At 36.7% G+C, this 12,066-nt stretch overlaps 2 protein-coding genes across 2 annotated transcripts; one reads left to right on the top strand and one right to left on the bottom strand.

The window, feature by feature from the left end:
• The first annotated feature begins 6,210 nt into the window (after window positions 1-6,210).
• LOC140823070 (CAX-interacting protein 4-like) lies at window positions 6,211-7,766 on the top strand. Its single transcript, XM_073184179.1, has 2 exons — window positions 6,211-6,328; window positions 6,558-7,766. The coding sequence occupies exon 2, from the start codon at window positions 6,580-6,582 to the stop codon at window positions 7,528-7,530; it is 951 nt and encodes a 316-aa protein (XP_073040280.1). The 5' UTR covers window positions 6,211-6,328; window positions 6,558-6,579; the 3' UTR covers window positions 7,531-7,766.
• LOC140823069 (pentatricopeptide repeat-containing protein At1g07590, mitochondrial) lies at window positions 7,607-10,610 on the bottom strand. Its single transcript, XM_073184178.1, has 2 exons — window positions 10,119-10,610; window positions 7,607-9,487 (listed from the first exon to the last, which is right to left on the bottom strand). The coding sequence occupies exons 1-2, from the start codon at window positions 10,437-10,439 to the stop codon at window positions 8,234-8,236; spliced, it is 1,575 nt and encodes a 524-aa protein (XP_073040279.1). The 5' UTR covers window positions 10,440-10,610; the 3' UTR covers window positions 7,607-8,233.
• Window positions 10,611-12,066: the final 1,456 nt, after the last annotated feature.

Raw genomic sequence — 12,066 nt, 5'->3', positions numbered from 1 at the left:
TCTTCTGAAAATCGATCAAGACTCTGTTCCTCGTCAGCCAGTCCATTTCCAGAATGATATCGAACTCTGGCATTGGTAAGACGATCAAGTCAGCTTACACTAGGTGGCCGTGTAATTCCAGATCGATGTCCCTGACCACACTAGTAGCTGATAATTCTTCCCCGGATGGGACTGTCACAGAATAATTCACGTCGAGTTCAATAGTCTTGATATCCAAGTGGCTAGCGAACGTTTCCGAAATAAATGAATGAGTGGCTCCTGAATCTATCAAGGCCTGGGTAGCTAGTATCTTAATGAAAATATTTCCTGAGAGACGTTAGCACAACACAAACTTATATCCCCAAAATTCTAACATTTAACCTCAAGCATAGTAGAAGTTAGTATTCCAAGACACTCAAACGTATTACTAGCACACTAATAATCCCAAATAAATTCCACATGCAAGGCAAAATAATACTGAGCTTAGGTAGAAAAGTTTTAACTCTCGGTAAAGTCGTGTCTGGGTTCGCCTCTTGTGCATACATGGCGAACACTCTGCCCTGAGTTGGCTGATTCCACTGTGGGCACTCTTTCAGCATGTGGTCAGTATCTCCACATTTAAAACACTTGCCCGACCCATACAAACACTGTCTCGGATGCTAGCGGTTGCATTTAGGACACACTGGGAAGTTCCCTGGCTTCTGAAGCGCCCCCTGCTGCTTGATTGGACCCTTGCCTCTTGGCGGTCCCTGATAAGGTTTCTTCCCTGGCGGCCCCTGATACGGTTTTTAAAACTGGGGCCTCTGATGCTGCTGCTGAGGTGCCTGATAGGGCCTCTTGCCCTGCCTGTCCAACTCGATATCCCGCTGATCCTGCTCTGCTGCCAATGCTCTAGATACGGCGACTGAATAAGTAGTAGGGCCAGCAACTCGGACATCACAGCACAAAATTGGCCGCAATCCATCCATGAAATGCCTCAACTTACTTTGGGCATCATTAGCTCTCAGGGGTACAAAGTGACACCCCCTCTCAAACTACCTGACGAAGTCTGCCATGCTGTTGTCTCCCTACCGTAGCAACATGAACTCCCTAGTAAATCTGGAGCGTACTTCCTCAGTGAAGTACTTGGAGTAGAACACCTCCTTGAAACCATTCCAAGGCAGCACTTGCAAGTTGACAACCATGGACGAACTCTCCCACCAAAGTCTGGCGTCCCCTGTCAAAAGGAACATGGCACACCTGACCCTATCGGCATCGGTCAGTTCCATAAAATCAAAGATTACCTCGATGGACTTAATCCATCCCTCAGCTATCATCGGGTCAGTGGTACCCGAAAACTCCTTTGGGTTCATCCTCCTGAACCTCTCATATACTACCTCTGGCCTGGGCCTCGCCCCAGCGTCCACTGCAGCCTGGTTCCCCGCAAACTGTGCGAAGAACTGAGTCATTCCTGCAAGCATCTGTGCCTGCATGTCTGGAGGTGGAGGCGGAGAAGCGTCTCTTTCTCTCCTCTCTAGACTCTCTGTCATCATCCCTTGCTTCAAGGTCGATCACACGTCTAGGAGGCATACTGTTCCAATAATTTATCCAACACGTAAACCCCACATGCATGAACATGATATAGACAATATAAGATTCACGTACTTGAACTTCAAAATATGCACATGCCGAAATCAAAACTTTATGCTTACTATATATCATAAATTGGAAACCTTAAAATTTACAGACTTGAGGTGTGACTTTGCGAGCTTCTTGCGACTGGCAGTAGGCATAACCCTTTACAAGAACACGGCTCTGATACCAACTATAACGTACCGTACTTTTTCTATTCAAAATTTGCGGAAAAATTAAAAATTTTCTTAAATAAACGTGAACATTCAAAATTCGATAAAAGAAGTAATCTGTACGTCTCATGAGTTGTTGCAACAAAAGATTTGAAAGTTGAAGTTTGACAAGAGTATTAAATGTTTGCATAAAACGTAAAACATGACGTAAAAGTATTGAAGTTGAAAGTTGAAGTTCTCCATTTATTGAATTCAGATCGTTAAACATGATTTTCGCTTCAGCTGAAGGTCGATGGATCCATCTATGTGTAACTACAATACTGAGCGGCGGGGACATCAGCGACACTCTCATTTGTCAACTGAGCATTAGCATTACATATCATCGTATCATCATAATCATTGTATCATCGTATTAGTCACAATCACTTCACCTCCTTCAACTTTTCATATTTTTATCACTTATAAAAATGCATGCACCTCTAAATCATTTTTATTTTAAACCAAGCATGCGGCATGTCTTTTAGCATTAACGTTTCGTCATATAATTTCATAAACATTTAAAATAAACATTTTAGCATATATTACATCATTCAGGGTACTACCAGGACGTCTACTATTTTTAGGAGTAAAATGATCATTTTACCCCTAGAATTAGAATTTTTCGATTTTGATTTTTTCTTACTTTCATTAACGCTAGACCATCCCTAATAATTATTTAAGCTTATATTAAATTTATAATATTTTTATTTAGTTTAAATTCAAGGCCTTATATTTAATTTCTTATTTATTAATTCGTAACGCGTTTAATTCTGAATTAAATCAAACTTTAATATTTTAATCCCAAAATTTTATCACGGAATTTTCATACCTAAATTACCCTCGTGAACCATGAATCGGACCATGGTTCGATCCCTTAGCCATTTAACCCAAAAACCTGAACCCTTTTGATTGTTGCACTCCCAAGAGCAGGTTGTCTACAAGTAGTATAATTCGATGAGTACGATATCGTATCCACAGGGAAGCTAAGGTAATTACAAGTACACTATAATGCATTTTTGTTTTTGTTTTTATTTTTCTTTTAATTGTTTGAATTTTTAATTGGTAATTTTTTGTTGTTCAAATTTTAATTTAAGTTTTGAGATTAAAAGATCCACTCTTGGTATTTTAATAAAGTTAACATTAATGAATATTATTTAAATCCACTTAATAAAATGGTTCCACTATATTAAATAATCATATTTATATTATATTATATATTATTATCTTATAAATATATAATATATACCAAAACTTATAAATGTTGTCAAGTATTTATTGTGCTATATATATTTGTAAACACTAAATAAAGTTTTCCACTTTAAATGGTTAGTAAAACCAAAAAAATATTTAAATGATACCAAGAAATTCATATTATGATATATTTATATATAATAAATCAAGGCATCCACTTTAAATGGTTGGTATACTAAACTAACATTTAAATGATTCCAAGAATTTAGTGTAACATATAGCAACAATAAATCAAAACTCTCACTTATAAATAGGGTATAATAATACTTAAAGAAATAAATATAACATAAACAATAAATAATAATTAAATAATTTAAAACATAGATTATTACCTTTTAATAACCTTATTATCATACCAAGAACTTCACTTTTTCATCTCAACCTTGGGAAGTTAGCTACTCATTATTCAAAGTATAAAATTTTGAATATGAAATTAACATGATAATTATATTTAAATGAAGAAATAAAAGAAAAATAAAGAGAGAAATATTATGAACTCAAAGATTTGTTCATAGAATGAGGGATATTCAATTAATTACAATGCACCCCTAGTTATAGCCAAATTTGGGGAGACAACCACAAATAAAATATTATTTTTTTACACATAAGTCTTCATTGGTGTCCCAAGAAATTATATTTTAATACACATCATTTTTGAAAATCTTCTCATTCGAATTTTCTTTTCCACATAAAATAAAACATGTAGATATCTGAGTTGTTTGAATTGTGATATTTTTTTTAACCATTTGACCAAGTAATTTGAGAGATATGGTCAAAATGCTAGAGCATCATAAAACTGCTACTTCTTTGATAACTTTATTTGTTGTTTAATTTGATTCCACTTGTGAGAAGATTTCAATCTCATTAATGCCACCAATATTGTGGATATTAACATCAACTTTCTACAGGTCCAAGATTCATCTCAATCTTATTTGCAACGCCAAGGTTATTCTTGTTTTATCGAACCTGTAAAAAATAGTAAAAACTTATAATTATACAACAACTTATATTTTATACAATTTATTATAAAAAAAATATAATATTTAAACATTTAATAAAACAAAAACTATAAATTTATGTTATAAAACATTTAATCAATATACAATTTTTATGTTTATCACTATCCCTCGTGCCAACTCATGTTTTCTTCGAGCCACGCCCGAGCCACCTCCATCCAACCCCTACCCAGACCACCTGTGGATCCTACTGACCAGCCCTGACCCCTTGAACCAGCCCCTAGCCCATGCTGCAGCCTCTTGCCCGAAACAAGAGCATGCACGATACCTTCCATGTGCCTAGGACTCCTACGCATCGAGGACTCCTCACCCGTGCCCGAACCCTCACGACCCTCACTGGACCACTCTTAGACCTAGCCTTGACCCCCTCTAGCCAAGACATGGTTCCATTATGCGCAGCACAGCCGTCGGTTGCATGGGGAGAGTCCCATCGTGCATGGACTCTTCCCTAGCTGTCGCGCTTGAGTCCTAGCGTGGTTTATGACTCTTCCTCACACCTGACAACGTCCAGCCCGAGCCCTGGTCGAGCCGCACGCTTGCTTTCCCCTTTGCCAAACCATGTCTCATAAACAAGCACGTTTTTTTTTATCACCCTTTCCCTAGCCCTTGTCCAGCCTTTAGCCGTGACTCATATGACCCTTAGCACCATGGAAAAACGTCCTTCCTATCCTACCACGGCAGCCCCTTCATGAAATAATATCATAGGTTTTGCATCTTGAAATCATAAGTTCTTGACATGACATAGCATAAAAACGAAAATAATTGCAAGGCAAACATATTTTTCATGCAAACATAATTCAAATCAATAATATGGTGTGATAGTTGAGAAAAAGAAAGTTAAGGCATGCCTTTGCGTATTTTACATACGAAGACGTTTTTGCGATTCGAAGGACGACGATGAAGAGAACTTCCTGAATTTTCCTCAAGCTTTTCGTGGCTTTCCCTTCAAAATTACGTGTGGTGTGTGTTTTGGGAGAGGGGAGAGTCCTAGTAATTTTAAGAGGGGAGGGGGCATGCATTGTGAGGAGTTGGTAAGGGTTAGAGGCCTTTTTATTTTAATTTAAACACCTAGTATAAGCTTAGATCCATTAACATGGTATACTAGGCTCATTAAGCCATTAGTTAATATTTAAATATTTTATTTAGGAAAGCTTGTGAAATTAATAGCAGAGTTCTCAAAAAGTTCATCTTTTCGTCGAAAATCGAATGCCGTTAAAAATTATGACTCGGCGTATAAAATCACATCAAAAACCTCATTTTCAAAAATATTATATAGCATGTCCCATATTTTAAATAACTAAAGCAATTATTTAATAATAATATTTTCCCTTTTTCAGAACACGGTTTCCGTTCTTCGATCACGTCTCGAATAGCCTTAAAAAAATAAAGTTTTATGCATTGTAACAGTAAATCCTATTTTTAAACATGTAGTCGTGCATATCATAATTAGTTCATGAAACTTTTTCATTTTTCTTAAATTTGCTTACAGTTAGATTACGTTATCGTATTTTGGATTTTACAGTTAATGAAGTAAAATTTGAAAGAAGATGTGTTTTTGTCATTATTTTTTTCATAAATTGTTAGTTAACAGTAATTATTTTCAGAGTTATATATAAAATTTGACATTAATATAAATAAGTCGGACAAAAAATTTCTTTTAACATGCTAAAGCTTTAAATATAGTAAAGATAAATAAATATATTTGTTTAGAAATAGTAATAATTATCAATCGAATATTACTCACAGTATTTTTAGTTCTCAAATTTTATAAAATGTTATCCTTTGAAAAGAATGATGGTCTCAATTTTGTTTGCTTACACGTAATGCACAAGGCACGTTTAATTCAAGTTAAAAATTTGTGTGAGACGGTCCACGAGTCGTATTTTGTAAGACGGATCTTTTATTTGAGTTATCCATAAAAAAAATATTACTTTTTATGCTAAGAGTATTATTTTTTATTGTGAATATCGGTAGAGTTAACTCATCTCATATATAAATATTCGTAACACTATCTTACAAAAGATCTACTCTTAATTCAATGATCATGATCAAACTTTAATTTCATCCCAAAAAATATTTTATAATTATTTGCATAAATAACAAAGAATTGCAATGGATTGTTTTTGATGGACAGCTATACGATGTCGTCTAAGGTATTTTTCTCTATTTATTTATTACTCTCAAATCATCAGAGACCTTCTTCATCTCTCTCTGCTCGTCGCTCTCCCAGGAAGTCTCGATCCTCCGAATCGCAGCAGCGTGAGTTTCAATTGGCCTTGTTCTTTACATTTTGGTCGAATAATTTCATCTCTGGTATTCTTATAATAGAATTAATTGGATTAATATAACTGGTTTATTGAAACCCCCAAATTTACACCCTTTGGATTCCATTGCTTTTGTTATTCTGAGGTACCGTTTTGAATATTATAATTGTAAGCATAGATTTGGCTCAGAGTTTTTGTAAAATTCGTGTTTTTCGGGGATACAGGTTGTATCTGTAATTTTCCAACATGCCGGCGACAGCGGGGAGGGTTCGCATGCCAGCGAACAACCGGGTGCACAGCAGCGCCGCCTTACAGACCCACGGCATATGGCAGAGTGCGATTGGCTACGATCCGTACGCGCCGAATAAAGACGATAAGGACAAATCGTCTCAGAAGAGCCTGGTCCCAGAGCCTGAGGGTGAGAATGCTTATGCTAGTTTTCAGGGTTTACTTGCTCTTGCCCGTATCACCGGATCCAATGCTGATGAGGTTCGTGGTGCGTGCAAGAAGTGTGGTCGAGTAGGGCACTTGACGTTTCAGTGTAGGAATTTTTTGAGTGCTAAGGATGAAGGTGATAGAGAGGGGAAGGACCCTGCAATCCAAAACACAGTCTTGACTGGTTTGGAGAAGCTGAAGGGGGAGAGAGTGAAGGGAAGAGAAAAGCGTGTTGTGGAGAGTGAGGAGAGTAGCGATGAGAGTGAAGAGAGTGAGACTTCGGATTCGGGCTACGATTCTGAGATCGAGAGGGCGATCGCTGAGAAATATGGAAAGAGATTTAGCGGAGAGAGGTCGAAAGCTAGTAAGAATAGCAAGAAGGACGCGAATGAATCTGATGAAGATAGGGATGGTAGAAAGAGGGGTAGGTCGAAGAAGAGAAGTGGCAAGAGCAGGCGTAGTGATTCTGCGGATGAGGAAGAAGTGAGAAGAAAGAAGAGGAAGGAGAAGAGACGGAGAAGGGAGGAGGAGGAAGAGCGCAGGCAAAGGAGGAGGATGAGGAAGAGCGGGAAGGAGAAAAGGAGTAACGAACTTTCCGATGATGATATTTCTGATGATAATGCCAAGCATCGACATAAGAGGAGGAGGCGGGGATACTCAGTTTCTGACTCTGATGACAATGACTCGGATGATTCTCGGGTGGGAAGGGCCAAGAAGAGACCAGGGAAAAAGAGCAGGAACCATCATCGTGACGAGGAATAATTTCTGGGCCCTGGTTTTCATATTCTTTCGCGGTGAAAGAAAAATCCCATCTTGTGTTTAAAAGACCGTCTTTAAACTTATGTGATTGCAGTTTTATTCAGTTCGTTGACATCATTTGTTGTGCTGTGGTTTTTCTCAAGTGTGTTGGATTATTGTATTTGATTGTTGTTCTTGTTCTTGCTGTAATAATTTTAGTTTGTTCCAAATATGATAAATAGAACATGTAAATCAAGATATATAGTTTAAATTAAAGAGAGATTAGTCAACGTATAAAACCAAGGAAACTGAGTTAAATTATGTATCATCCATAACTGCAAGTCAATTTCCCTAAAGAAGAATCCAAACTACAAAAGCAAGTAACAAGAACCAAAATGGATACATTTCTTCGAGGATACATCAGATGCTATACAATTGATACTGTAACAGTCTGAACTACATGGCTTAAGGTACATAATTGCATGAGTTCATGTTAATCAGCAACCTTAAAATTCTGAAGCCTCCAAATAAATTAACACGTGAACAGCATAATTTTACGTTGCCAAAAACTCATCCTATGCAGCCAACAAGGGCGAAGAGAGCATTTAAACTGGTTAAAACACAAATTTATCATTGTTTCCTCTTTCAATGCCACATAATATCATAAAGTCTTCATCATCAGGATTAAAAAGAGTGGCTGATCCGCATACTGTCACAGAGCTTGGTACTACTGGGATTCAACCTGTTCTATGAGCTTTAGCAAGCTATAGGTCTCGGAATCTGGCCTAGCCCCTCCCAAGACCATTCTTTCAAGAAGGTTAGGCTCATAAATCTTGGCTTTTATATACACCTTAATCAGCGCATTGAAGACGAAAGTATACCTAGTGTAACCGGATTGCTTCAATTCTTCAAACAACTTTTCTACATTTTCTACATCACCATTCCCCGCAAAGATTTCCAGTATCGAAAAAGTAGTCTCGAGCCATGGAGTAGATCTTCTGACCTTTGAACTGATTCTGAAATCCATTCCTAATTCAAGAGTTCTCACTGCTTCTTTAATTAATCCTGCCTTCAAACAACCAAGTGCAAGGTGGCGAAACGTTATGGCATTTGGTTTGCATCCAGCTTTCTCCATGCCTTTATACACTGCAGTTGCTTTAGTAATTAGCCCATGTTTGCAGTAAACAGATATCATTGAATTAAACTGCTCGGTTGATTTTAACCCCTTGTGTGAAACCATGTCAAGCCATAGTTTCTCTGCTCGAGCAAGGTCTCCAATCTTGCCAAAAGCTTCTATAGCCAGCAGAAAACTCTTCACTCTAACATGTGGTAGCTCTAGAATCTTGAACCACGTTCTATCTAGCTCCTTGTGCTTCCCCAAATATCCATATAATACCATAAGAATGTCTAGTGTTGACCAGTTAAGTCCAGTCATGGACTTTTCCACAGCATCTACATAAGCCTCACACACAGTGTACAGCTTCGCCACAGCATGTGCAAAAGCCAACATACAGTAAGTTATCTCATTCGGTCCAACCATCATTCGCTTCATATTGCCAAACACCTTCATCAAACCTTCAATATTGTGCTCATTGGCTTCTATTTTCAAAAGAATGTTATAAGTAGAGACATGTGGAACCACTTTATCAGCTTTCATCTGTACTAAAATTTTCTGAACTTCTTTCCTATAACTAGGAGAAGAATGAAGTATAATGAGGCGATTGAAAGCCAAGTAGGATATGGGATGACCCAACTCCCTCATCTTCTTCATGTATTCCAATGAAAGTTTAATTAACCCTTTTTCCAAGCATCCAAGAACAAGATTGTTGTAAAGAAGCTCGTTTTTAAACTTGGATGGGATTTGGGCGAAGAGGGTCTCACCTTGTGATACTCCATGAAGCTTGGTCGTAAATTCTAATAAGTAGGAGTAATCTAGTTCTTTTGTCTTGTAAGGCTTCTCCCTTATAACCCACTCCATCACCTGAAAAGATATGCAAGCCGTTAAGCTTCTATTCTTGTTCAATTATCTAGTTTAAATTACTGCTCATAACTAAGAAAAACATTTTTTATTTTGTTTGGAAAAAAAATAGAGTGAACGCAGGCACAAAAAAACGCTATGAATTAGTGACCAATACGTGTATTCCTGTAAATTATCCGAAAAGCGGAAATTGGAAAGAGAATTTGCTAGTTTTTTTTATACACAACTGGGGATGGGGGATTTGAAGGAATCACCTCTTCTCTTCCTTAATGGAAGAGATCGTGTCCACAAAGACAAAGGTTCTTGGCAAAAGAGTGCGCTGGTTGATTCCATTTTCCTTCACAATAATAGATTCAAACCAATGGGAGCATAATAAAATAAATATTCAAGAGAACCAAAGTTTCAGAAAACTGCTACGACCTTACAGTAAAGACAACTTGATATTAGATAGAGGCAGTGGATGAACAACCTTACAGTTTGACTTTTACATATACAAAACTTAATGAAGAACCCATTATTTTAAATCAACAAAAATATATTAAACGAAACGAACGCATTGAACACTTATTCTCAAGTTGCGACTCCATGAAGCATTTCAACAAACAGTTAGCAAACATCGAAGCGGATGTCTCACCTCCAAAGCTCGTCTATTAGATTTTAGCTTGCGCAAACGGTTGATGGTGTGGAAAACATCTCCCCTGTGTATCGGAAAACCATCGCCCATCCAACTTTGGAAGGCAGAGATGACGGATTCTCCTTTACGCAATTTCTCAATTCTACAGCTCAGGCTCTTTGTTCCTGCTTCTTTGTTATCCTTTTCAGATTCTGGAGCAATGGTAATAGCTTTCGATAAATTTAGGGCGCGGAAGAAGAGATTCGAACCGAGATTTTGATGGAAGATAGAAGAAGGGAGGTCAAATGTTCGACGTATTGCTGTTGTGAATGCTATAAACATGCTTTGATTTGGAAGAGGAAATCAAACGCAGTTCTCTTGCTCATGGCGCCACGGTAACGGTTAGGCATGTTTAGCGGCCGGTTCGATCAGAGCCGGATCAGAACCTGCCTGTTAGGGGACAGAATTAGTTAGCTCGTACCGGTTCCGAAACCGACCCAAAACCCATTTTTAATGGATTGAATCAAATTTACGAAAAACGTTTGAAACCGGTTTAGGTTTCGGACTTATCGGATCCAAACTAGAACCGCATCCGAAACCACTTCAAAAGTTTAAAAAATAAAAAATAAAAAATTTTGTGTAGCCGAACAACTAGACCAAACTCTTTTTGCAATTTGTCCCTCAATTTGAGAACCAAATCGCAAATTTTTCACTCACCCCGAATAATTATTTGACTATTTTCCAACATTTTTATCACAGCAATTTCATTCTTCAAATTCTCGATTTAATTGCATTCAATTTTCTATTTGCGTCGTTTTCAAATCGTAATTTGGATTTTGGTGACTATTTTGATTACATCCCTGAATTTGACTATGTTCTAGAATAGTGAAGAACATTCACAACTTTATCCTGTTTTAAGAACAATTGCTAGATATGTCACAACAATTCAATGTTCAAGTGTTGTTTCCGAGACCGAGCTTTTAATTATTTCTAGTAAAATGTGTTTAATGAGAAATTTAATTAATTAAACTTAAATAAAAATCAGTTATTTAACTTATTAATTATGACAGTTAGTGATAATTTACAAGATACATAATTTGAAGATAATATGTGATATTACTGAATTGATATAATATTTGATATTATATGGTAAAAGGATGATCAAGAGTCATGACTAATATGTTAGGTGCATGTTAGGATATTTTACATGTTAATGTTTTATTATTTTATAATTAAAAGTGAGACTGGTTTATGGCTTGTTCTCATCCCTTAAATTTGTATCTCAATATGCCATGAAAATTTAATATAATTGTTAGATTTAGTGGGAGATCAAGATTTGAAAATGATAAGCCTACATCCTCGAAAGGAGTTCAAACTGTCAACCAGAGCATCATCATATCCAGCAAGTTGGTCAAACATATCAGGTTTTTGGGATTGAATTGTTCTTTTGTTGATATGAACTTCATCCTCCAGATTGATTTCTTCAAATCGATTGTTTAGTTCACTGGTCAGTTGACTTGTTTCATCCAAACAATGTGTAAGAATTCTTCAACATTTAGAGTTATTTTGTTATTACTCGATAAGCTTTGCTAACTAAAAAATATCCACGAAAAATACCTTAATCTGAATTATCATCAAATACAGTCAGATGATTTTTACCATTGTTGTGGATAAAGCATTAGCAACCAAAATTTATGAAGTAGGATACAACATGTTGCTTGCCATTCAAGATCTTTTATGGTGTCTTGCAATGTGTCTTGTTAATCATTGATCTGTTCTGAGTATAGCATGCAGTGTTCACTACTTCGGCTCAAAATCTCTAAGTAATTTCAGAATCAGCAAGAATTGTTCTAGCGGCCTATTTAAGGATCATATTTCTTCTCAACAATTCCATTTTGTTAAGGTGTTCTAAGTGCTGAGAACTCATTTATGATTCTACGATTTTCTAAAATAGTAGACAAAGTTTGGT

The sequence above is a fragment of the Primulina eburnea genome, chromosome 2 (assembly GCF_022965805.1).
Source record: "Primulina eburnea isolate SZY01 chromosome 2, ASM2296580v1, whole genome shotgun sequence".
Lineage (NCBI taxonomy): Eukaryota > Viridiplantae > Streptophyta > Magnoliopsida > Lamiales > Gesneriaceae > Primulina > Primulina eburnea.
This window is presented reverse-complemented; position numbering and strand designations above follow the sequence as displayed.

Excerpts from the sequence above, each read along its gene's own strand:
- LOC140823069 (XM_073184178.1), bottom strand. The coding sequence starts at position 10,439 with ATGTTTATAGCATTCACAACAGCAATACGTCGAACATTTGACCTCCCT. Across the intron at positions 9,488-10,118 it reads CTAATAGACGAGCTTTGGAG|GTGATGGAGTGGGTTATAAG; the intron begins GTGAGACATCCG and ends ATATCTTTTCAG.
- LOC140823070 (XM_073184179.1), top strand. The coding sequence starts at position 6,580 with ATGCCGGCGACAGCGGGGAGGGTTCGCATGCCAGCGAACAACCGGGTG.